The sequence below is a fragment of the Manis javanica genome, chromosome 4 (genome assembly GCF_040802235.1).
Source record: "Manis javanica isolate MJ-LG chromosome 4, MJ_LKY, whole genome shotgun sequence".
NCBI lineage: Eukaryota > Metazoa > Chordata > Mammalia > Pholidota > Manidae > Manis > Manis javanica.
In genome coordinates, this window is record NC_133159.1 from 88,354,760 (window position 1) to 88,382,694 (window position 27,935).

Consider the following 27,935-nt stretch of genomic DNA (forward strand, 5'->3'; position numbering starts at 1 on the left):
TGTTAGATTATTGAATATAAATGAAGTACAGAGTGAGTGGAAGACAGATAACCACATCAGATCAAGGTAAGGAAACAGTAAAGATAAAATTTTTAAAGAAATGCTCATGATTTAGTCATCTTTAGTGTGTTAAATACTCAGGTATCATTTATTATATTGTATATTTAGGAATTAATTGAATGTATTGGATTTCATTTCCACCCCTTATGTATCTTAAATTTAAGATTGGCTCTTAATCTCAGAAAATCGATATGTTACACATACTTACATGATCATGTTAAAACTAGAATGGCACATTAAACATCTTGATGGTCAAAAGATATTGTACTTTCATTTTCTGGAACTATGCAATGCACATAATGTCTAGTTTTCTGTCTTTGTAAGGTATCTGTTTACCTAATTCTCTTTAGTTTGTTTTTTAAAATTAACTGACTCTTAACAAATTATTCATATGTCTGAATTTTAGTTTCTTTCATAAATGTCATCAGTAGAATTCTCTTGTTTTAGAATTCTTAAATTTAAAACATGTAATGCTTGTAAAAGCATTGTGATATCTTTCCAGTGTTCCAGTGTCAAAACAGGTATGGAATCTGGGGCTTAAAACTGTGACTCATACTGCATGGCTTCAAATCCTGGCTCTGCCACTAACCAGCTTCGTGATCTTTGGCAAGTTATACACTCTGTCAGTGCTTCAGTTTGTTTCTCTGCAAAATGTGGATAATAATAGTAGCTATCTCCTGGAGTTGTGATGAAAATTAAATGAGTTGGTAAATGTAAATGGTATTTAACAGGGAAATAAACACTGCAAATATTAGCTTTGTTATTATCTTACTAAAATTATTAGGTGTTATTATTCTACATTGAAGCATTTCACTTATACCTTTCACCATGTTGGCAACCTAAGAGTTGGGTCAAACAAAATAAATTTAAAAAATATGTTTGTAGACACCATGTCAACAAATTACTTTTTCCATATGTGCTGTTCATAATATCTGAAAAACATAAGTTCCACGTTTAAAACTACTTGTTTTAACTGGAATATTTAAAGTTGGCTAAGAGTATATCACATAATATGATCCTATAATATATAATCTGATCTTGACGTCTGATATTCAGTTTTCCTTCTTACATTACATCTGTGATATATAAAGCTTGACATTTCTAACCCTTGTAACAAAATGATGTAGTGAAGAATCATTTGCATAACATGTCATATTCAAAGTAACAAAGAAAACAATAATATTTGAAGCTAGGAAAAAAACATTATCATCCCCATTATACCTATATTTTGTTCCTATTAATTACACTGGGTCTTTGATGTTTTCCCTTATGGCATTTCATAGATTCCTTTTAAATCAACACAAGCAATGCACTTGGTTTGATAGTCTACCATAATGAGTGCTTTTGGTTACAGAACTACACCGTATATATTCATAATAAACTCTACTCTAATAAGACACATAAAAATTAAAATGTTATTATAAAATATTATTTCCACTAACTTATTTAATTATTATTTGACAAGCATTAAGATTCAATCTGAGGATGAAATTTTCTGCACAAGTTCAGATATATGTAGAGAAAGCATAAAAGGAAACTTACTGAACTCTAAGGAATTATGTTTCATTTTTCCCCAGACTCTCATTTTCCATTTGTTTACTTCAGTATGCCAAATGAACTGTGTCCAGAATCAACTCAGACTGAGGTTGGAAGTTGAAAAGAGTAGTTGAGATCTCGTTAATTGGTAAGGATAAGGTGAGGCAGGGGATGACTTTCTCTCTTTCGGATGCTATATTAATATTCTAACGGTGAATATGTACTAGTCTTTCTTATGGTCCTTCAAATCCACATTTAAAATGAGTAACAGGCACTTCATCAAACTCGAGAGTTTTGTGAACTCATTTATTTTTGAGAGAGTTGACGAATGTATCATTAGTAATTATTTTCTCAATATCATCACTGTAACTTCATATATTATTAGGCATTCATTGGGCCTCAACCAGAAGATAAGAAATGTATAAATTCTGTAAGGCTCTCTGGAGGTGGTAGCAATGTGTTGACAATAATATATTCATTAAAACTTAAGTTCATCTTTTAAATTTCATATTATTGATTCAAGAGTATTTCTGTACAGAAGCATAAACTTCAAATATTTCCTAGTGTTAAAATGTTGAGGCATAAATTATTTTGGTGTGATGATTAAAATATTAACCTTTGTAAAGTCAATAAAATAATCATTATGACAAGAGTTGGGGAATAGGAAATTATGAGATTTGACTGAATACCATGCTTTTCATTATTCTGTGAAGGTTTTTTCTTAAACTAATGACATATGGGTAAGAGGTCTTAACCTGAAAAGAGTGCATTTACACACATGAACTTTACAGCATCAAAGACTTATAAATATCTAGTGTTTAAAGAAAGCAAGTCATCAACTGTTTAAAAATGTAACAAAAGCAATGCTTTTACTGCAAGGGAGAAAAGAACATCCAAGTTTGATGAGCCTAGAGAATTTAAACACAAGTAAGCCACAACACAGTTACAAAACTGTGATTCAGATAAGGGGTTTCTCCTTCCCTAAAGGATTTCTTTCCTCTTTGAATGAATGCCTTATTTCTGTTAGGCTGGAAATCCATATTAAGTGGCTTTACTCTGTTCTTTATTTCATTTTTTCCATTTTCACTTATTCCTTATAGTTTTTCTAGATGGCACATTTAAAAAAAATTAAGATGAAGACAGGTAACATCCTTTTTCTAGGAGAATAAAATGTTCCCTTTAGAATAAAAACTAACCATGCCCTCAGACAAATTCTGGTCTTAGTCACTTATTTCTCATATATCTGTATAAACAGAGGACAAGGACCTAATCTAGTGAACTCCTTGCTGTACTTTCACGAAGTAACGAGTGTTCTGATTGGAAAATGCCTCATAAAACATGATACCATAAAACAGGCCCTAGTTAATTCTCCATCAGCAGTCACGATTACATGGGATTTTCCTCTGCACTGGAAATAATGCTTTGCATAAAATACACAATATAATCTTCTCTCTACTATTTATAGTTGACAGTGTTATTCTTTGATTTTTCTGTTCTTCCATTCATGTCACAAATAGTCTTCCTTATGTGCCAGAAATGTGCTTGCTATGCATGGAGAACACACACACACACACACACACACACACACACACACACACACAAACACACACACAAAAGCAAAATCCTAAGGAGATAGTGAAGTTTAGTTACTAAGACAAGCATAAAAATTAGCAAATACAGCACATTGTAAAGTATACAAAAATGAAGCAGGTGTACAAAATAGATACATTAATCTCGTTTGGCCATAGAGAAGACTTTCCTAGGAACCTAATCTCTGATGATGTAGAAGGGATGTTTCCTTCTAACACTATCTCTGGTCATTCACATTCATGCACAGTCACATAGGGATGGGATGAATATACACATAAGCACTATATATAACAGTAGCTTAAAGTTTCCTTTGTATTTATATCAATTAGTAATAGCAGTTACTGTCTTAGCTCTTTATTGTGAACTTGCTATTGGCGACATGACCTAGACTCTATAAAATTCCATTTAATATGGGTATTTTCAGATTATAATATTTAAATTATTTTAGCTCAAGAGTATTTGTTTCAATAAAAGGGCATGGATGTTTCGAACAGCTATAATGTTAACTTGAGTATTAACGTTCCATGGCTTACTGATGCAAAACGTGCAATCTTCTAGTGCCTTAAGGAAATACACATTTATTCTCAAGTATTACAAATGCATGACAGAATGTACATGTACTACAGATGACAATTTAATTTTCCTACTTCTTCAATAACTGTTAGAATGATGTCTCTTGGTATTACTGGCACTCGAAACATTCTGATCAATATTCTATTAGGAAGGTTTATTATTATATATTTGTGAGATTCACTCACAGAAGAAAATGATAATACTTTTGAATGCATTTCTAGACACTGCCACTTCTGCTATAAGATGTTATAGCAAAATTGTTTTGGGTATACTTTTCTGTTCTCTTCATGGCAGGAACACTAAAGATAGGAGAAATGTTAATTTTCACAAAATATATGCAAGGATTACTTTAAATTACATATTCTCAGTGTACTAAAGACAGCAAGACAATTCTTTTTTCAAACAAGTCATATGTGTACAGATCAGATATTATACTCACTGCATAGGAATATGTTCTCGCTGTTTCCACAAATGTGATACTAAATTGACTTCTATATCAAAGACATTCTTAAGCTGGCTGAATGCAGAGGCTGACAGAATTCTCCCCATCAGTTTCAATTCACAAAATTCACTGTGCACCATATCTCTTCAGATTCCAGTGCTTTATATAGAGGGACCCCAGAAATGTACAGCACATGTAAGTTTCCAAATACTTCCTTCTCAATTAACTAGGTTTAATTACATTATTATTTCTCCATGTAGTCCTAAATCCTTGATGTTTGGCAAATTAATTTTGATAAAATTGTATAGAGTCATCAAGAAGTTAATTCTCTCTTTTGTTGCAATAGTTCTCCCAGGGAATTCCTTTACAATATATATTACATGAAGTTACATGAATTTACACTAAGGAATAAATAATACAAATATGTACCAATTTCAACAGAATCATAGCATACCATATTTTGAAAATGTAATTAATAGTATTTTAGACTTTTGCATATCACTCAGTTCATTCAGTATTAATCACTGTAAAACTCTAATGGCAAAACAAAATTCAACAATAAAAAATAAGTCTACTATGAAGTTACTCTGAATATATAGCTAATAAAGTTTCATTTCAATTAATATATAACTCAGAAATTAGAAGAAAATGTCTTAATCTTTATTTTACCTATATATTTATTTACATATTCCTATGTTAATTTCATTTATAAATGATGGCATAATTCAAAACCCACATTTAATTTCTTAATAAGAGCATCCAATGTTTGAATTCCTAATAAATCCATATATGTTATAATAATGCCTACTTTATAACTGAGAAAACTAAGACTCAAAGAAATTAAACAATCTGTGGGTAAAATTGTAACATTTCCTGAATATCTCACCTGGCATTAGTATATTTGCATATCCTCAAGGGTGGAGAGAAGTTCATCTCCATGTTAATGGGTAATTACCTGGGCAACTGAGGGTGTGTCTGAACCTGAGAGTTTAAAGGGAGGGGCTGGCTTGCCTGCTTGCTTGCTTGCTTCTTCTGGAGCAGAGGAGAAAGACAGCCTTGGACTGCAGTTTGTAAGCAATAAACAGGTTTTAAACTTTATTTCTCCCTTTGACTGATTTCGGTTTTTAGAGGTATTTTGCCACAGGGTTTCCTATCCTCAGATTTACATCTGGCTTAGACAGCAGGATGCTTCTGAACCTGAAATCTGTTATAATGGGTGCAACCTTTGGAAGGGCTGCTCCTGTGGATGATGGGGAAGCTACAGTGGATGCAGCGACAGAGGGTGACGCTTCACCTGTTATTATCCCCCCAGCTGTGGGGTTTCCAACTTGGGAACCCCTAGTGGGGAATTGGTCTAGGGTAAAGTACCTCCTAGAGGGGTGGAGTCTTCCCCAGAACTGGGGAAGGGTGGAAACACCAAAAGCTGCAGAATTAGCCCTCCATGAGTTGGAAGACTGCTTGGAGACCTTAGGGGGCCATGTAGTGGCTGGTGTTGTAGGGTCTCTTTTCATGGAGATAGTGGAAAATGTTTATACAGAAGAAAGAGAGGGTTATCGAGAGGGTTGACAAGGAGAGAGAGGGACTTAGGTGGGAGACAGACACACTTTAGAATCACTTGGAAGAGCCGGGCAATAACCTATGGGATGCTGTTAAAGAAGAGAGACAGTTATTGAAAAGGCAGCTCATGCTCCTAGAAGATTCCTTAGCAGCAGCGAGGGGGCAGACAGCAAGAGAAGTCGCCTTGCAGGAGACGGTGGAGGAGGGGCAGGAAAGAGTAGTGCCTTTAGCCCCAGAAATGGTGGAGAAGGAGCCATTGGTGGAGGGGCCCAAGGGAGAAGAGGAGGAGGTGGGGCCATTGGCAGATCTGCTACCCAGGCCACGGACTGAGGTACCATCTTCTCCTGTCTTAAAGGCCCACCCAGCTGTAATTAAGAAAACAAAAATGAAACAACAGCAGGCTCCTCACGGGGAGGAGAAGCCCCCTCCCCAGGTTGTGGAGCACTCCATGCTCTGCCCCTACACCCAGGATGAGCTGGTAGACATGAGTGTCTGGTATAGGCAGAGGCCATTGGAATCTCTGCCTACATGGCTTTTATGTCTCTGGGATATGGGGGTGGAAAACATTGTTGTGTCAGGTACTGAGATGAGTTGAATAGCTTCCCTGATGACTCACCCTTCCCTCTGGCAGCGGTTGCAAAATGCTCATCATGCCTCAGGGAGTCAGACACTCCTGGGATGGCTGAGAGCTGCCATCAGGATAGTTTGGCCTAATCAGGGTGCTTTACCATATTTTCCCAGTAGTTGGAAAATGTGTTGCAAAGCTCCAACAGGTACTGCAGGAATTGGGTATGAAAAACATTATCTATAATATGGACCCCCAGGGCCCTGATGAGGAGTTGTTCACTATAGGAATGAGAAACCTGGTGCTGCCTACAGCTCCCATATCTCTCTTTGGGTCCCTAGTGAATACTCTTGGCCCCCACCTAGGGCAACCCATAAGTGAGGCTACTCGTACTTTAGCAGATCTGGGGGAGTTTGAAACAATAAGGGCACGGAGGCAAGTATGGGCCATGACTGAAAGGAGAAGTGCAAAAGGCTCTGTGAAGGTCTCAAGGACCCAGATGTGGGTTGATTTGCTAAAGGCCGGGGTAGTGAAAGAAAAACTTGATGGGCAGCCCAATAGAATATTGTTAGAACTGTGGCACCAAAAGCCAGAGCAGCAATTCTAGTCACTGAGGTCCAGGACATGGAAACCAGAGTCAAGGCCTCATGCCTGACCTGTGTCCCTGCAAAACTTCATGGGAGACAGTATTCAGGATTTTCCCTCACCCTCACCCTCACAGGAGGATGATTGAGCATTTCAGTTTGACTAAGGGGGTGGGTCAAAGTCCCCATCTTGGGGGACATGGTGGGGACCAGAGGCTACATGTAGAATTAGCAAGTCATTGGTCCCCTCTGAATGTACAATGTGTCCTATCACTGGTGGACATAGGAGCTGAGTGTTCTTTGATTCATGGCAACCCTGAGAGTTTTCCTGGGACCCCTGCTGTGATAGATGGCTATGGGGGTAAGGCAATTAGAGTGAAGAAAGCCCAAATCTCATTGGGGATAGGGTGTTTACCCCTAAATGAGTATACCGTGTACATTTCTCCCATTCCTGAATATGTTTTATGTTTTGTGGGTAGATATCCTGCAGGGCCTTGTGGTTACAGAACACAGCAGGTGAGTTCAGAGTGTGGTAAAGGCACTTCTGAGGGGACATGCTAAGCACCCACGTGTAGCTCTGCCTGTGTCTCTGTGGGTGACAAATATTAAGTAATATAAATTGCCTGGGGGGGTACAAGGAAATTGGAGAAACTCTACAGGAGTTGGAGAGGGTGGGCATCATAAAGCTCACTCATAGCCTTTTAATTCCCCAGTGTGGCCAGTGAGAAAGCCAGACAGCTCCTGGCATATGACTGTAGACTACAGGGAACTGAATAAAGTCACACCCCCTTTGCATGCTGCTGTCCCCTCTATAGCAGACATTTTAGACACTCTCAGCCATAACTGGGAATGTATCATTATGTAGTAGACCTTGCTAATGCTTTCTTCTCTATTAACATAGCACAGGAAAGCCAGGAACAGCTTTCCTTCATGTGGGAAGGCCAACAGTGGGCATTCACTGTCCTTCCACAGGGATACCTCCACAGTCCCACCATTTGTCATGGGCTTGTAGCCCAGGACTTGCAGCCCAGGCCTTGGCCACATGGAGGAAACTGCACACAGTGCTGTTGTATCACTACATTGATGATATCATGCTCACATCTGATCCTCTTGCACATTTAGAGGGGGGAAATCCTAGACTGTTGCAACATCTATAGGCGAAAGGATGGGCTGTGAATGGCACCAAGGTTCAGGGACCTGGTTTGTCTGTGAAATTCTTGGGGGTTGTCTGGTTGGGTAGTTCCTAAAGTAGTCATAAACAAGGTCCAGGCTTTCCCCATTCCTACCACTGTGGCAGTATTATAAGAGTTTTTGGGTCTTTTGGGCTACTGGAGAGCGTTTGTCTCACACTTGGCACAAATTCTGAAGCCCTTATACAAATTTGTAAGAAAGGGTATCAGGTGGGACTGGGACAAGACATGTGCAGCTGCTTTTACTGCTGCCAAGTAGGCAGTCAACACTGCACAGGCCTAGAACACAATGGATTCATCAAGGTCCTGTGAGCTAGATGTTCATATAATGAATATGATTATGGATGGGTTCTATGGCAGCGGCTTGAACGGACATGCCAACACATTGGCTTCTGGTCACAACTATGGAAACAAGCAGAGGTCCGGTACACCTTGATAGAGAAGCAACTGGCTGCTGTGTACCGTCTTGCTGGCTACAGAGCCAATTGCTGGAACAGCTCTGACCAAGGTAATAACCAACTATCCCATCACAGGGTGGGTGCGAGACTGGACCCAAAGGCCACAGAGCAGCATGGCACAATGGGGTGCATATTTACAGCAGCATAGCACCCTCTCTACTGGTCCCTTAAGTGGAGAACTCCAACGCCTATTGGGGCCAGTGACCTACACCAGTGGAAAGCAGGAAGAACTTGCTTTTCAGCCCTTAGGAACCAAGACTTCTTATCAGGAGGGAAAAGCCCCTATACCTGAAGATGCTTGGTACACAGATGGCTCCAGCTGTGGGCCGCCCTCAAAGTGGAGGGCTGTGGCTTTCCATCCTAAGACTGAGACAATATGGATGGAGGATGGAGAGGGGAAGAGCAGTCAATGGGCTGAGGTGTGGGCAGTATGGCTCGTGATCACCCAAGAGCCCTCCCCTAGAGTTGTCTGCACTGACACTTGGGCCATTTAATGGGGCTTGACCCTGTGGCTACCAACATGGTATTATGCCACCTGGATGGTTGGTCACTGGCTCCTTTGGGAACAAGAGTTGTGGCAAGACCTATGGACCTCTGGTCAGACTAAGACATTTACTGTATATCATGTGACTGGCCATTTACCTTTGGCATCCCCAGGCAATGATGAAGCAGACACATTGGCCCAGGTGCACTGGCTAGAAGGAAAGCCTGCCTCTGATATGGCCAAATGGCTACACAGCGTTTGTTGCACGTGGGGTAAAAGACAATATGGGCTGGAGCCCGTAGGTGGAGCTTGCCATTGCCTTTTGAAGAAGTCAGCAGAGCCCAGAAGGAGTGCCTTGTGTGCTCTAAGAGGGACTTATACCGAGTCCCACAGCAACATGGGACAATAGTAGGGGGTCCAGTACTCCTTGTCAGGTGGCAAATAGACAAAATTGGGCCACTGCCCATAATAGGAAGGATACCGGTATGCCATGACTTGTGTGGACATGGCTACTGGCCTGTTGGTTGCTTTTCCTACATGTCATGCTGATCAGCAAACCACTAAGAGGGGCTTAGAGCATCTCTTTGCAGCCTATGGCCGGCTGCAGTGATTGAGAGTGATCAAGGCACCTACTTTACTGGACATGCATTACAAGAATGGGTGTAGCAATTAAGAATAAAGTGGAAATTTCATGTACCATATAATCCTACTGGGGCAGCATGATAGAGAGGTAAAATGGTTTGTTGAAATCTGTCCTGAAGTTGGACACCAATAGTCTATGGATTGGTCAGTTCGCCTATAGACAGTGCTGTGGCGTTTGAATGGGAAGCCATTAAAGGAGCTTTGAGCCCTGTGGATATGCTCACACACCTTGCTGCCTCTCCTATACAACTGTACATCCAAACCAAAGAAGAGTTATTGAAGCCAAGATATGGCCAGCAGAGCAACATCCTGCTGCCAGCCCCTACTGTGTTAAACCATAGAGGCACTGTTGAATGGGCGTGGCCCTGGACATTTTGACACATGGACCAGAGATGGCTGGCCCTTTTGGCACCTGGGAAAGGCCTGGAAGCTGGCCTCATGTGTATTCCTGGAGTAACAGCTGAATGGCCCCCATAGGTCATGGTAGTGTACCCAAAACGTCCAGGAGGTAAGAGCATCTTGTGGGGAAGTTTTGTTTTATCTTTATGGCCAGTGCATGTACCTCCCATAGCCCTATATATTGACCCATCTGTAACTCCCACAGGGAGCAGGTGAAAGTCTGGTATACTAGACCACGACAAGATCCCATTCCTGCCATTGTTTTATCACAAGACTACTATCTTGTATGTATCCTATCTGATGGACAAGATTTGCCTATGCTGGTGTCATTAAAATATGTATCTTATCGCCCTTAAGGTTGTTTCCTCCTACAGTCCTTGTGGCCTGAATGTGCCCCCTGGCTGCAGCTGTCGCATGATGATTGCTGTGAACCCTCAGTTACTGCCTGCCTATGGAATGGGTGGACTATGGACTTACCGTGCATAAGACTTTGAACCTTGCTGAATCCTCCAGCTTGAGGATTGTCATGATTTTATGCTGTTGCTATTGTTATGTCATTAGTCTCGTCACATTGCTCCAGTTTTCTTGCCCAGGGAACATTGTGGAAGAAGGGGAACAATTTGATTGCAGGGTGAGATTTCTGGAGGGGTGGCTGTGGGTAAAATTGTAACATTTCCAGAATATCTCACCTGGCATTAGTGCATTTGCATATCCTCAGGGGTGGAGAGAAGTTCATCTCCATATCAATGGGTAATTACCTGGGCAACGGAGGGTGTGTCTGAACCTGAGAGTTTAAAGGGAGGGGCTGGCTTGCTTGCTTGCTTGCTTCTTCTGGAGCAGAGGAGAGAGATGGCCCTGCACTGCAGCTTGTAAGCAATAAATGGGTTTTAAAATTTATTTCTCCCTTTGACTGATTTCAGCTTTTAGAGGTATTTTGCCGCAGAATTTCCTCTCCCCAGACTTACACAATCCCCAGTCATATTTCTAGGTAGCAAAGTCGGGATTTGAAATCTGTTTGATTCCAATGCAGTAGCATTTGGGACTACTTTGTGCTGATAGTAAGCTATGAAGAGTACTAGTTAATACCCTGAGAAAGACATAAGTAAAAAATGTGTATTTCTATTTTTTTCAGTTAAGCCACCTATTTTCTTAAGCTAAAATAGAATCTTGACTAAATTAATTGGTTTGGTTGGTTGTAATTTTTAAAAAATGCAAGCATTTTTTGCTAGAGTTAAATCAAAAGAGATAGTTTTAATAATAAGATTGTGGACACTTCAGTAATCTTTCATACCCTAAGTATATATTTTGCTCTTAAGAAAATAGATTATTGCATAAAACAGATATAGCCGATTAATTTTGTCAATTTATACAAACCTAATCTAGGTCACAGAATTTAAAGCACTGTATTGAACAACTTTCAGGTTAGATTTGATGATGCTACCTTTTAAAAGAGGAAAACCTGCATAATATTGCTCAGCTGGGCTGACCTAAGGTTGATTTTTCTGCTCTATCAAAATGGATGTAAATTGCTTTGTAAGCAATGCATAGTAATCACCATTCTCATGTCATTAATAATTCATGGTATAAAGTCTTCTAATTTTGTTTACAAAGTGGCTTAAAAATAGCTTATCATATTTGTATAAATTGTTGTTTAAAATGGGAACTAGAACATCCCTAGTTTTTGTGAGACTTTTAAATAATTCATCAGAAATCAAAAAGGGAGACCTCCACTGAAGAACTTTCTAATAATACTAAAAAAATATGCTATAAGGAATGATTCAGTGAAGTATCTTAAGATTTTAATCTCTCAATGTGCAGATGTATTACTTCTTACATGTCGTGGGAATTATTTTCCCTTTAATCAAGAGACTTTATCTAGCCAGAGTTGTCTGGGTAGAAACACTGACAGAAAAGAGTATCATTTGATTTTCCTATTATCTGATTTATCTGACATTTAAATCTAAAGAAGAAATTTACCAATTATCTGCAGTTTATGAATGCCAAAGTAATCTTAAATTTTGGACTGAAAATAATTGTTATTTTTCGTATTCTTGAGACAACAAAAACTGAAATTTATTGAGTGATACTATGTTCTTGTTAACATTGTACTCTGTTAACATTTATACTCTGCAGTAAAATTGCTTTGATTTCCTTTTTAAAAAGTTTTAATATATTGCATATTTAATATACCACATGACATATTAATATAACTATCTATAATCTATGAAAAATGTAACCTTTTTACCATAAAGAGAAAGGAATTAAGCATCAGAGACTAACATTCTTACATTCTACATCATTTAAGTAGCAAATGTAGAGGTTTAACTCAGGTGTGAATTATAAGAATGAAAATACATGGGCCTTCCACTAAACAATATAGTCTTGTAGAATAGACTATAATCTAAATCTGTGTATATGTGCTGGCTTTTCTATGACAGTTTCTGAATTCTCGAATTGAGTGGAGTTTTTTCCAAAAGTTTGAGTTATTCATGAAAATTATAATTGTTGATAATTACGCATTCCAAAGTATTCAACACAAATGTTTCCTTTAAAGTCTCTGCTATAATAATGATGGAAAATTTGTTACATTATATTAGAAAGATTTAAAAATTAGCAAATATGAATAGGAATATTGAAAGTTTACAAAATGTCAGTGGTGTCGATATTGTACTGAAATACTTAGTTTTCATATATAGCTTATCGATTTGAAATATTATGCTTTTTAATATTTATGTTATAAATTTGTATGTAAGATTTAGGTCATATGTTACTCTAAAAGGAGCATGTGGAGTACTTGTTCACACCTAAATGTTCTTTTTATTTTTTTGCATGCTTCCATTCATACTCTGCAGTAAAATTGCTTTTATTTACTTTAAAAAAAATTTTAAATCATGCATTTCAAAATGAGTAATTCACATGATCCAGCAGCGCATAACTAAAGAAACTAATTCCATAACTCTGTCACCATATTAAGATAATTCATCCCCATATTAAGTGGTACTTAGATGAATTCATCAAAGATTGTAAATGAACAATTTGTCTCATATATTTTACAAGGAGACTAAACTGCATAGCACTTGCTGAGAAATTGCCTTAAATAATGGTAGGAGCTGGAAAGCTGCCAATTTACATAATAAAATACCCAAAATAGATTTTGATATAGTTTCTCCTGTTCTAGCAGCCACCATACTTTAAAAGATGACTTCTTTCTCTCTGTATCAAAAACATTATAATTTATACCTATAAAGTGATAATTTTTGTACTCATAAATTTTTAATAACTATTTCATAACTAAGGGCTAACATAATAACAGTTATTTTGTGACCTTATATTATTATTTATTGATCATGTAAGTTATCTTATATTTGGCTAAGTCCTAGGTAGTAAGCCCTCTCTGAGAAACACAGAGAGTAAGAAACTTGTCCAAGGTCATAAATGGCAGAGCTCATTAAAAGCCAGGCAGTATGACTTCACTGCTTTATTAATCAGTTCTTTAAACAGTATCCCTCACTTGAGGCTAGGAGAAAGAAAACCATGATTGCATGCTTCCTTGGGAAGGATTTTGATCCATTCTCAGACATTTTACAAAATTATTCTTTTAAAGGTCTGAAATTTTAGAACAGATACTCATGGGGAAAGTTTTATGGGCATTCAGATGGCAGGCAAATATAGGCAACAATAAAAAATCATGTCACACTTTGTAATTACTATCTAAGAAAAAGAGCCCAGTGGATGTTTTGGAATATACTTTTTTTCTACCAAGACCATGCTTTGGGGCTACCAGAAAAAAAAAAAACCCTAAAACCTAAAAACAGGAAGATGGAGAAAGAGAAAAAAGGAAGGGGAAAGAGTAGGGAGGAAGAGGAGGAGGGTAAAAAGGCACCTGGTCAATGAGGACAAAATTGTATTCAGAGAAGATATTTACTATAAACTAAGTTCATTTCCAGCAAAAAGAAATGTTTGTAAATGGACTGAAATTTATATCACTGAGAGACTAAATTGAAACCTGTTCACACTATGTATATGAGAATATGTAGTATGAATATCTACCTAAAAAAAAAAACTACTATTAGAAAATAACAATGGCCCTGATTGCTCTGTGCCTTTGGATTTCTGAAGGGGAAATGAGCCTAAGAAAAATATTTTCATGTGTGTCTTCATGTTTTGTTTATGGGTAGGTTGGAAAACTGGCTAAAGGAGGTTCAGCAAAACATTGTATATTGATATAAGTGCTCTAAGAGGCAGGCCAACAAAGATTGTTTTATTGTGAAAACAGTAAGAAGCAGGCAGTAAAGTCAATGTAAGTTCTCCTATAGCCAATATTATGAACAAGATCTATTTATTTATATTTTACTCTATTCCTTTGTTAAAATCCTGCCATTAGTTTTTTACAGATTAGAGAAGTGTATTAGTGCAAAGCAATCTAACATTACATGCTGATTCCTGCATTCATTCTAGCAATACTGCATTATGCTTTTTATGATGATTCTAGCTAGCACTGAACGTTTGACAACTCCTCTCCCGGCAGTGCACTGTGAGTTAAAGTTCAGGGTACCATCAAGTCTTTATAACAGCCTACAACATTTTTACAGAGCGGAGACCTATGCACAAAGAAGTGAGAAATTACTTTTCACTCTGACATATGTGACAGATTAAATCTGTCAGTTAAAGTGTGTTCTATTTTATTAAACATTGACAAATATAAGAAATACTCTACTCTTTAGGACTTACATTTTTCAGCATCATTATAATATGCTGCCTAAAACTTACATATATTACTGAAATTTATACACATAGAGGATGATGAGTGGATATTTCACAAAAGAATTTTAAAACTTACTCTTTTTCCAGGAGGACCTGGGGGGCCAGCCTCACCAGATGGGCCAGGAGGACCCTATAAAATGTGAAAAAAAAGTGCCTTTTAAGAAACTGGGCATTGTTTTATGACCCACAGCATTTTACAAAATCTGGACTAAAACTGTCTTTCTTCATTTCCCCACATCTGTCTTTCCTGGAAAATCTCAGCCCTATTTCAGATACCTAAACTTCCTCTAGAGAGCTACAGTTAGAGATGGTTAATATATATGGAAAACTTCTTTATAGCTTCAAGAAAGGGAATCAAATTCCTTCTATTTAAAACTGTGTTCCTTTAAAAAGTGCTACTTTATATCTGACAAGCATCCAATAAATATATTTCTTAATAAAACCATATGGTTAATAATTCTACTTACATCACATACATTTGTGAAACCACAAAACTATTACCCTTAAATTTCTTCTTGAGCAAGTCTAACATTTCTATGCCAAGGAGTATGTAATATGCCAGGATATGACATGCAAGTCTCATCTACACAAAATAAGCTTACATTCGCTTTGACTGTAAATATCACTAGGAAGGGCGATTTGTCTCTGGCTCCTACTTAAGTTAGGGCCCTCTTTACTGCTCCGTGAATAACCACATACAGCCAAAGCCTCCTACTATGTCATTCCCCAATTAAAAAAAATAAAAAGTAGACTACAATGTTGTATTCATTTATGTTAGTAATTGAAATAGTTAATGTTATAGGCTGATAACCTAGCTCTTTTCAATCTTATTTCATTTCAATCTTATTTGTATTTTAAAAATACAATTTGTATTTAACACAATAGCTGATAGTTAATTGACTTTGGTGTAGTATTACAAAATCATTACTATGATTTGACTATATTTTTTATTATGAAGGCTTTGCTTATATTTCATAAATCATAACAAATAAGCACTGCATGTAAGTTTGACTTCGAACTGGAATTCAAATATAACTGATAATAGTTATGCTTTTTAGAGGCTGATTATCCCTTTAAAAAGTCCTGAGGCTAATGACTAACTAGAAACAGTGTGCTTACTTACCGGTTGGCCAGGATCTCCATCTTCACCCTTATCACCACCAACACCATCTTGACCCTATAATGGGCATTAGAAAATGAACCCAAATATTTCTCACTATCAATTCACTTTTGTCAGAAAAAAAAGACATAGGGTATACCATCTTAGGCCTTGAGATATATTATTTCCAGATGGGCAAATAAAAATATTTTCATATTGTCAGTTGTTTTTTTTTTAAGGATTATGGTGTCTCACTCTTCCCATGAAGATTTGTGCAATTGCCACCATGTGAAATTTAAAATATGTTCTTAATATAAGGAAAGGAAGAGGATGTAATTAGTATACAAAGTGAATCCTTTCACCATGAACAAATGTGGAGCAGTATGAGAGAAGACTTGCATTACAGAAGAGACTGAGATAAAAGCAAAGGTCCTATAATTTGAAATAATAGTAATGCTGCAACTCAAATAATTAGCTTGTACGACCATACAGTCTGGAAAACTAACACCAATGAAAATAATCATGCAACATAGGTGTGAAGTCTCTAACTACATGGATTTTATTGTATTTGTGATTGAAGTTTATGTTTTCTTTTTCTTTTTTGGAGGTCCACTTAAGAAATCAAGAATTTTCTTTAGTTGTTAACAACAGAAACACTGGGAACATCTCCATTAAAGTTGTTCCTTTATTTTTCATGATACTTACTGCAGGGCCAGGTTCCCCAGGGGGACCAGGATCTCCAGGAAAACCAACAGGACCCTAGAATTATGTTTTTTAAAAGGAAGGAAATAAAGGACAATTATTTTTTATAAAGTCATGATATTCTGAAGTTTAAAAAGTTAAAGTCATGGTAAAAACCTATGAGCATAATTCCCCTCTGCTAGAAAAATTTTAAAAACTGAAATCAATTGAGAAGGCCTATGATGTGATGAAGTCAGCTTCACCAGCTATGGGTCTGAGTCTCATGATTTCAAATCTTTCTATGAAATGCTCCAAAGTGACTGTGACAGAGCTGCTGCCTTAAAGGGGACCAGGCTCACTTACCGGGTTGCCCTTAGGGCCGTCATCACCGGGTGGTCCCTTAGCACCAGGAGGTCCAGCAGCACCAGGCGGACCAGCTTCTCCTTTCTCTCCTCTTTCTCCTTTAGGACCCTACACGACATAGAAAAAGAATGATTATCTTACAGCTTAAAACAGAGTTTCCCTGCCTCGGCATTTGGAATCAGGCGGTACTTTGCCGTGGAGGGCTGTCCTGTGCACTGAGAGGTATTTAACAGCATATCCAGCCTCTACTCTTTACATACCAGCAGCTCCCATTCCTCCAAGTGTGACAACCAAAAGTCTCCAGACATTGTTGAATGTTTCCTGTAGGTCAAATTTCCTCCTAGTTTAAACCAATCTAAGGTAGAATGATACAGTCCTAATAATATTCATAAATGTCCATTTGATGTAGCAGGGTTTGTTTGTGTTTTCCTTTGCAGGCAGTTCACCAATATAATGTATAAAATAAACAGCTTATAGTTTTAATGCTCTAACTTATGCAGATGTAATTGTTTTTCAACTTCTATGTGAATGAAAATATGCAGATGATACGCAACCTTATTAAACAAAAAGTTTTGCATCTGTGATTATCCTTAATGGGTTGGAAAGAGAAATAAATAACTGGATCACAGCTGGGAATTAAGTTGCATGTTTAACCTGCTCTAACAGAAATTCCTGACCCGTTAACATTCTACACTGACAGTAGGACACTTACGCCTGTGCCGGCTTCTCCAGGAGGCCCCGGATTCCCGGCTTCTCCAGGTTCACCCTATAAAAAAGAGATCTGTGAGTATCAGAACACAGAAGTGAGGTTTTACATTTGTAAAACTCCCTTCAGTGATTAACATGACATTTAAACTTGCCCCTAAATAGCTTCATCATTTAAAAGGCAGTGGAAAGGAAGGAATTTTCCTATTAATGGCCTCAATACTTTTACTTCTCAGGGGAGGAGACAACTGGATAGGCTGGACACTCAATTCTCACCAGTTAGTTAATGGTCAGAGCATTAACCCAAGTTAACAGCAAACCCCACAAAACTTACATCTCTATGTTTCCTAAGAAATTGTGCTTTTGTGCTGCGTTAATATTCATATAACTTTATTGATTTAAAAATTCCTAAATTTTTTACTAAAGCATTAATTCATTGTATCTTTACTATAACAAATAAGCTAATAATTTGGTAGTATTTTCATAACCCTATAAAATATATATGTAGTAGAGGTCTAAAGAACACAGAAAGACTATAAGACACATAAAGGTATTTAGATACTATTTAAAACTGCTCCTTTTGAAGATATACATATTATACATCTGGTCAGCTTCATGATCTCCCTGTATAGATACAGATGGCTACTTTCTAGCTCAGCAGACCAATACATCTCCTAGACTAGTAGGGTTTTAGTTATGAATGGCTATTACTAATTCTTCAACACTTAGAAATGTGTAAAAACATATCTATTCAAATGAGCACCCATGTGAAGTAATATAATATAGTCAAGCACCATGTTTCTACACAAAAATCAGTGACATTAGAAAATTCCTAAGTGGTAATTGCTCTAAAGTGTTTTTAAATGTGAGGTCTGAATTTCCTTTCATTTTTAACTCTTATTTCCAATATTTCTGGCACAAACCTATGATCATAAATTAAAATGAAATGTATTATATTAAATATAAACACAGTTCCAAAGGGGAGACTATTTTGTGTACATACTCTTACTCTTTGAGAACATGTATGTATTTTAACTTCTTGAATTATCTGCATAATGTAAAATGTCAAGTAATTTCTAAGAATTTATGGGTAGTATTATTGCATGTAAATTACTTTCTCTCTCAAGATGAATAGCAAATATTTCCAGTTATCCTTGATAAACCTTACAAAAATTATTGCATTTACATTATTTACAAAGTGATAAATCATTCAGCTCTCTCAGTATGATGGAATGATGTATAATTGATATTTTTATGAGCCATCATTCATATCCTTGAAATAAAGCTTAAGCAGTTTGCCATTCAAATCAACTGCAAAATGACCATATTAAATATTTTATATATGGAATATATTCAGTATACTGCATGATCTCACTTGTATGTGGAATTTAAAATAGCCAAATTCATATAAGCAGAAAATAGAATAGTGGTCTCCTGTGACTTGGGTGTGGGGACATGGGGAAACTTTTGTCAAAGATTCAAAATTTCATATATACAAAATGAATAAATCCTGGAGATCTAATGTACAGCAATATGACTATAGCTAACAATACTGTATCACTGTATTGTATGCTTGAAATTTGCTAAGAGGGTAGGTATATCTTAAGTGTACTCACCAAACACTCAAAAAAAGTAGCTATGTAAGGTAATGAAGATGATAATTAGCTTGACAGTGGGGATTATTTCACAATGTATACATGTATCAAAACATCAAGTTTTATACCTTAAATATATACAATTTTTATTTGCTAATTATACCTCAATAAAGCTGGGAGAAAAAAAAATAAGGGAACTGTAATGACCACATACAAAACATGTTCTTATGCACCACGTTTATGCACCACAGATATTGGAAGTAGTGGGAAACACCTACATTTTTTTAATCACTCTTTTATACAGTTGACACTTCGAACAATGCAATGGGTTAGGGGTACCCAACCCCCACTTGGTTGAAAACCTGTGTGTAACTTTTGATTCCCCAAAAACCTAACTACTAAAAGCCTACTGTTGTCCAGAAGCCTTGATGATACCATAATCAATTAACATATATTGTATGTTCTCTGTATTATATGTTATATTCTTACAATGAAATAAGCTAAAGAAAATGTTTCTTAAATTGTCATAAATGTCCACAAATTTTCCAATATATTTTTGAAAAAATCTGCCTATAAATGGAATATCACACAGTTCAAATTCATATTGTTCAAAGGGCAACTGGATTCTGTTGTTCCCTTTTAAACTTTTTCTACTGAATGTTAACCTAGAGTGCATTCTGAAAAGATTATTTCCACTTTTTTTTTTAGTGAGGGAAATGATGGGTGGTAGAAAGATAGGTTTAATCACTGCCAAAATTTAAAGATAACTTTTTGCTAGGCATACCTCGGAAATATTGGGGGTTTGGTCCCAGACCAAAGCGAGTATCACAGTAAAGCAAGTCAAATGAATTGTTTGGTTTTCCAGTGCATATAAAAGTTATGTTTACACTATCCTCTAGTCTGTTATGTGTGCAATAGCATTACACCTAAAAAAAATGTACATACCTTATTAAAAATACTTTACTGCTAAAAAATGCTAACCATCCTCTGAACTTTAAGTGAGTAGTAATCACTAATCACAGATCACCATAACAAATATAATAATAATGAAAAAGGTTGAAATATTTCAAGAATTACCAAAATGTGACAGAGACACAAAGTAAGAAAATGCAGTTGGAAAAAATGGCACTGATGGATTTGCTATCGCAGAGTTGCCATAAGCCACCAGTTTGTAAAGAAATGCAATGCCAGCAAAGTGCAGCACAATGAGATGAGGCATACCTACAAAATCTCTTCATTTTGAGAACATATTAATATTAATTCATCCAAAATATATATGAAAATCACCTTTTTGTATATTAGCATGATATAAACAGCAACTACTTAAAATGAAATTAATTTTATCTAAAAATATCACATTTTATATCTTTTCAAAGGAGATGGGACAAAATTACAGGTAAATAAATAAAATATTGCAACAAAACTTTATATGGATTAAATCTGTATTTCCAGTATCAGTGAGGCTACACCATATTCATTCTAATGAATAATAATTGATATATAATAATATAAGCTCTGTGTGGAGCATTGGCATATGAATGAGGTGGTAGATTATAAATTTTTTGTTGTTCATCAGGTAACCATTTTACCCAAATCTATAACATACTTGTTGAAGTCAAAACTCCCTTCAGAAGGGACAGCAAAGTCATGCCTAAAGTCACAAAATATACACTAAATCTTAAGGTAATGTCTTGATATAGTTCCTTTTTATAAAAAAATTGAAGTATCATTAACATACAATCTTATGTTGGTTTCATGTATATAATACAATGGTTCAACAGTTACCCATATTATTAAATCCTCACCCCCTCTAGTGCAGTAGTTACTATCTGTCAACAAAGGAAGATGTTACAGAACCATTGGCTATATTCTCCAGGCTGTACTACTATCCCAAGACCAACTTATATTATGATTGAGAATTTTTGTGCCCCTTTATCCCCCTCCGACCTACCTACCTCAACCCCTCCCCCATGATAACTATCAGTCACTTTTCAATGTCTATGAGTCTATATATTCTGTTATTTTGAGATAACCACTGAAGTGTAAAATTCATTTATAGCAAATATATATTACATGGAAAATAAGTTAAACATATTTAAGTAAAGGGTAGCATGACTAAAGTTTATTAGCTCTTCTGTTTTTTTTGTTTCACTGAATCAGTGACAAGGAATAAATTTTCCAAAATTGAAATGGGAAAACATGCAGCCAGAATCAAATCTGTCAGAGATCTATAATCTACAGAAAATTTTATTGACCCAGATTCTGAGGAAAATCCTTAAAATTTCAACCATATTTCTATGCTGTTACAAAGAAAAATTTTTTTTCAAATAGGGGAAATTAAACTATTTTTAGTATAACAAATTTAGAATCAGGTGTATTTTCATTGTAAGAAGTTGAATCACCATTTGGAATGACCAAATCTATTCTCTTGAGACTCAAGAGTTGGCAAGGTGTTACCAGATAGCTTGGTACAAATGGAGTATAGAAAGGGAGTTTCTCAAAACTCGAAACATCTGGCACCCATGTTTATCTGAGTAACACAAAAGATAAAATCATAAAATAAGCAACTGAAGCACTTAAAACTGTTCCCACTGCACCCAGCTTTAGGAAAAAGTAAGATAAGCTATTAAATGGCTTTAGAATTTGCTATGTGGGCAAAATTAAAACGAGAGACTAGGTCTCACAACTGTATAGTCAGCATTAGAGCCAAAGGGGATGATGCCGGGGGAAGAAAGAGAAAGGTGTGAGGCTGTCTTCATCTGTCTGACAGAGTGACACCATCAGACCAGCTCTTGCCTCTGCTATTCTCGCTATGACAGCTGAACTCAACCAAAAATATTCTTTCAATTCCACCACCAACTCTCCAGTACTTTGTTAACACAAAACTTAAATTTAAAAATATAAACAAAGAGCTAGTCAATCAAAAAAACTGGACTGCAGATGCACTAAGAATTTGATAGCTTTAAAATGTTTCTAATTAAGAAACTTCAAATAGCTAATCATGTTAATTATAATCAAACACTAGAATGTGGGTGGTGAACAGAAAATAAACATCAAATTATATACTGTAATTATTGTACTCTAATGCTATCACATTTCTTTTTCTGTGAGTTAAATATTTTCGTTAAAATAAAGGAACTGAATACAAGACATGATACATAAAAAGTATTTTGAGGCCAAACAACAGAATCATTTTTACAATTAAGATAAGTGTATAATTATTATATCATTTAATTAAGAACTAGCAAATTTAGGACATTTCTACATTTTTTTCCCCACATAATATTTTATGGTATAAAATTTAATTTTCAGCCCTCAAAACTGGCAAGTAACTTATTTTTTAAATAAAGCAAACATTAGTGTCAAATTTCTCTGAAAATTCTATTAAGAAATCAGCACAAATGAATACATATGAAATTAGAGAATCATTTTGACATGTTCATGAAAAGGAAGAGCAGATATTTTAAGTGAAATCATGTTCATGAGAAAATGAAGCTATTTTAAGCCCAGATGTTTTGGCACATGCCAACTGTTTTTGAAAAGTGCCAAAGACAGGTCATAGTATTATTAATGAAAATATAACTGCAAAGATGACAAAATTAATGATTAATTCTTCTGTAATTTGAAGGGTTGCTTTTCCCCTTATAAGTCAGTAACCTCAACCAATCTCTCCTATTTTCAGTAATGAGTGTTACTAGAGACACTGAGTCTAGTCAGACATAGATGGGCTGGAGGGGATTCTGACTCAATCACTTTCTAATGATAAAATCTTGATGAGATTACTAAAATTTCTCTAAGCATCATCTTTGTCTACTTAAAAATGTAGATAATAATAATATCATTATCATGGGGTAGTTGTGTTGATTAAAGGAAATAATCCATATACACCACTCAGTACCATACCTGGCAACAAAAGTACAGTATCTCAAACTCATTCTACCTTTAATTATTTAATTACTAGAGTGGATGAGCTCTGGTTCCTATAACTGTGTTAAATATTTGGCAAGACAGTACTATTAGAAGTACATAAAATGTTAGCTAATATTTTCAAAGTCTTCAATTTTTGCTGTTCCAAACTGTATATCACTATGCTTCTTACCTTTTCTCCAACACCACCAACTGAACCAATGGATCCAGAGGGTCCTTGTGGTCCCTGCAGTAAAGGAAAAGGGATTCAGCTGTCTTTATTTTTATAATGAAATAGTAAATTCACAAATAAATATCTACTTGTTCTCAAAGAGAGAAATATATATGCAACAATATTCTAAGCCATTTGAAAGATGGGACAAAATGATGCCCTTTATTGAGCTGTCAAGTGTACTAGGTAGCAAATAACTGAATTATGTTAAATTGATTTTCAATTTCACCAGAGTTTTGAAAAGAAGACAGGAGACTTTCCAACTCTAGTCATGCTAGTTGATACTTGGAACATAATTTCAGTCTCTGCACATTGAATATGTTAGACTTTGTGGATACTTTTGAAGATTTTTGTAGTGGATGAAAATATGACTCTCAGAATGTATTATGTAATCCATGCAAAAAAAATGCACCATCTCATAGCCTTTAAATTACTTAAGGGGAATTAAAGCCTAGAAGCTCTTTTAGTACACCTGCTCCTAGTCTATTTTACCCAGTTTTGCTTTGTCAGAATTAAAAGCAGGCATTTAAGGCAATATAAATGTCTTCAATAAAGATATAAGGAGCAAAAAAGACAAGAATAAATGACTTGTTTATTATGAAAGGGTTAAGTCAGGAGAGATAACAAAAGCCTAATGTTAATGACAACAATAAGATGAATATGGCATTGTATTTCAAAATCCTAAAATATTGGAACAATGAACCAGTAATTAAGCTTGATGGAGATCATCTTTAAACAATTGAGAGGAAACATTTTACATGTTAAGAAGTATACATATATTATCATGCACATATTACTCTAACACATTTAGATAAAAGTCACTGATGATAGATGCATACATAAAGAATGTTTGGAATACAGACCGAGGCTAGTACAATCAAAGCCAATTATGAACCTTCTCCTCAAACAATTGTGAGATGAAAGTTAAGTCTGAAATAACTCAGTAACATTGAACATTGAATGCAAAGAAAATTCTTAGCATCTTGAATTGAACAACATGGCTCATTTACAATAGAATTAATTTTTCTCAGTCACTAATAAATGTACATTGAATGTGAACTTTGTACCTATTTTACATTTGTGATGACTAATTCCCTGTAAAGCCTATTTCTTTTCCTGTTATCTTTGAGGTCATGCCCACTTAAACATTTAACAATGGAACATCTCCATTCTATCGTAGATACCACATGCCACAAAATAATACTGACACCTAAATAATATCAAAATAACATATATTTCACAGTTCTTACATCAGCTCCATTGGGACCTTGAGGGCCTCTAGGGCCTGGAGGACCAGGTGGACCCTGTAAGAGATAAATATTAAGGTTTATGAGGCAGAACCTGAATATATTTCTGATATTTCATTTTGAGATTAAGAAAACTAAAAAGTTTCAGCCTGTTGAGTAATGAAAATTAATATTCAGAAATCATTTGTCAAAATGTTTGCAATGCAAGTATTGACTACATATGGTAAAATCTTATATCTACATTTATAAATAAAATGTATGCTTTTATAATATTATGTTGTTTGAATTTAGCTACTAGTGAAGATTATCAGGATTTTAAGTCATTCTTGATGGATACAATACCATGTTAGCAAATGGCTCTTTCCACACAGCAATGGGGAAATTAGGACTGAAGGAAAAATAATTTGATTAAAAATTAGAAAAGTCTATTGCTACTATATGGGGCAATGTCGTAATACAATAGAATATGTGTTGCTAGAATATGCTCTAATGCTAGAGCATAAAAAGAACATAAATTAGAACAAGAAATGGTGCTAGAGTAGAAATTAGAATTCATTAATTCTATAAAAGTATTTTTATTTGTGTATTTTTATTTTTTGTGTCCACTCTCATGTTATACATGCCAGAATTGAAATAACAGTAACTATTTGGTTGTCTCCCCAAAACAGGTTTTGTTTCCAGGTTATGCATTAAAACTACCTTGGGACACTTGTGATAAAATACTGATGGTCAGAAACCCTTATCTCAAGGTTGGGATTAAATTAGCCCATAGTGAATACCAGGGCAATAGTATTTTTTTGAAGGTCACAGTTTATTCTAATGTCATGGTTGAAAAGCTTCTCTACTACTAGCTATTAACCAAAGTTCTGGGATAATGTATTAATGATTCGGGAATCAGAGCAATGATATCTAGAAAAAACCTTGCTATGTACCTGATGTTGCTTGGAGTATTAATCAGCTCTTTGAACCAGCAATGTTTATTAGGTTCTCTGTTTTTAAGTTATTGTGATGATAAGAATTATTTCTTATTCGAAGAAAATAAAATCTAACATGCGAGTGAAAATCAAAATAGGTATTCTGAAAGAAGTAAAAATTGGGGTGACGTTTGTTGAAAGAAATGAGCAATTAGGAAATGTATTCATTACATTTCATTATAGACTTCAATTATCTTGGCTAATTGGTTCCTTATTCAAGGTAGTACTTAATAAATAAATATAAATATTTCAAATTTTCATGAACTGTTAGAGCAGAAAGCCAGAATCAATAAATAGAAATGATTATGTTATAGCATTTTAATTAAGACAATTCCTTACTAAATTAAGAATTTGTTTCAAAGTACAATTAATTTTTAAAACTGTCTTAACATGTCCTAATTATCCAAATCCTGGGTGACTACTGTCTATTCTTTACCTGCTTGGAGCTAAACACTAATAAATAACTGAAGTGTGGTACTTCATATACATCTCAATAATACATACACATAGAAATTAAAAATATGTAATAACGTATCAGCCAATGAACATTATTCATGTATATAACATTATTTCAAAGTGAGAAAGAGAAGAAATAGATATTCAAAATGAGACTTCAATGGCCACAGATTGGGTGGGAAAAGGAGAGGCATCTATCTGAAAAGTCTATCTGAATAGTTTTCAGGACTAATTTTTTATATTAATAAACTTTAAGAAAGATGTTAGTAATGTGGAAATTCACAATATCAATCAAATAGTAAAAAAAAAACCTACCATGGGACCAACATCCCCATTTTCACCTTTTTCACCAGGTGGGCCTGGCAGACCCTAAGAAAGTATAATAGAAAACAATAAAAGTCACTTATGTATTTAAAAAGAAATTACTGGTCAATGTTTAATATAAAACCAAAAATTAAATACAAAGTTGAATAAACACATGTAAATTAAGATTCAGAAACTATCACTTGTCAAAATACTTACAATGCAAGTATTGACTACATATGATAAAAATCTTCCATCTACACTTACAAATAAAATTTATGCTTTGTATAATATTATTTTAGAAAACCTTACCCAGGTGAGGTTTTTATAATTAGGTACTAGTTTGACAAAACACTTTGGAAAATAAATATTCCAATATATTTCCAGGTTTATCAATATCTTGTGAATTTTTGACCTGTTAATTCCACTTCTGAGTCCTAAAAATCCACAAGCCATGAAACCTGATATATTACTATGTTTCCTAAAATCCACTTCCTTTATATCCAGTTGCACTGTAATTGCTTTAAAGGAGGTTTTGTGGTGCAGAATAAACTCACATAGCAAGTTAAACTCAAACTGCAACTGGCTTTGTCTTTATGGGAAAATTGTTTTACTTCCTTTGATCTTCCTAACTAGTTTCCCCATGCAGAATTGTTTGTATTTCTTCTTTCACATCACAACAATATTACGTACATATTGAACTGTATTCCTAACACAGTTATGTTACTTGTTTATGCACTTATGATCATGAGTTACTCTGGGGCAATAGTCCTTTAGGTTACATTTTTTTACCTCTACCAACTATCAGAGGGCCCAGCAAAAGCTAGGATTCAATAAATGAATTAATGATGAATGAATGAATTCTAAGAAAACAGGTCAATAAGCAGAGTTACCTGAAATAAAATGTTTCTTGTAACACAAGTTATGATGCTTAAAATTACTTTATTCCAAAAGCTTCATCATATAAAATATAGCTAAATAAATGTGGTTATATAAACTAATGGAATATTATAAGATAATTAGCATGGCACTAATACTCTAAATATGAATAGTGTATAAATAATAAAACACAAATATAAATGAATATGCATAATATGAATTTAAATGTAAAATATATATTTAAAATAGGTATGGTTATTGGACAGAAATAGCAAAAGTCAAAATAGTTTTTAATATGGTAGAATTATGTAATATTTTAACTTTTTAATGTTTTACTGTTATCAGTATTTATAAATCTTATACACTAACTTTTATTTTTAATGTTTGTATATTAAAAATCTAAATTTCCACTGGTACTATAGTAAAATTATTGACTTAACATTACACACAATGGCTACACTGCAATGGCTGAAAATTATTTGACCATGACCCACAATAATAAATACATTTCACTTATTACCCCTAAACATACATATGCAAAAAAGCTGAAACATGCATTACTAAAAGTAATGCCCTCAAGTGTATAGATGATGATAATCTTCAATATTTTTATTCTATTTTACTTTATCCTGTTATATTTATTTTTCAGTG

General features: G+C 35.2%; 1 protein-coding gene across 3 annotated transcripts in view; it reads right to left on the reverse strand.

The window, feature by feature from the left end:
* The window catches only part of COL11A1 (collagen type XI alpha 1 chain), a 214,931-nt gene that overhangs the window by 19,388 nt on the left and 167,608 nt on the right, over positions 1–27,935 (reverse strand). For 2 of the 3 annotated variants that reach the window (XM_036996455.2, XM_036996454.2), the window contains exons 47-54: positions 26,418–26,471; positions 24,676–24,729; positions 23,387–23,440; positions 17,700–17,753; positions 16,988–17,095; positions 16,649–16,702; positions 15,968–16,021; positions 14,921–14,974 (exon numbers count right to left, since the gene is read on the reverse strand). In XM_036996455.2, coding sequence (XP_036852350.2) covers positions 14,921–14,974; positions 15,968–16,021; positions 16,649–16,702; positions 16,988–17,095; positions 17,700–17,753; positions 23,387–23,440; positions 24,676–24,729; positions 26,418–26,471 — 486 coding nt within the window. Of the gene's footprint in view, positions 1–880; positions 900–14,920; positions 14,975–15,967; positions 16,022–16,648; positions 16,703–16,987; positions 17,096–17,699; positions 17,754–23,386; positions 23,441–24,675; positions 24,730–26,417; positions 26,472–27,935 lie in introns of all 3 variants that reach the window. The other variant, XR_012130262.1, reaches the window with a different exon arrangement.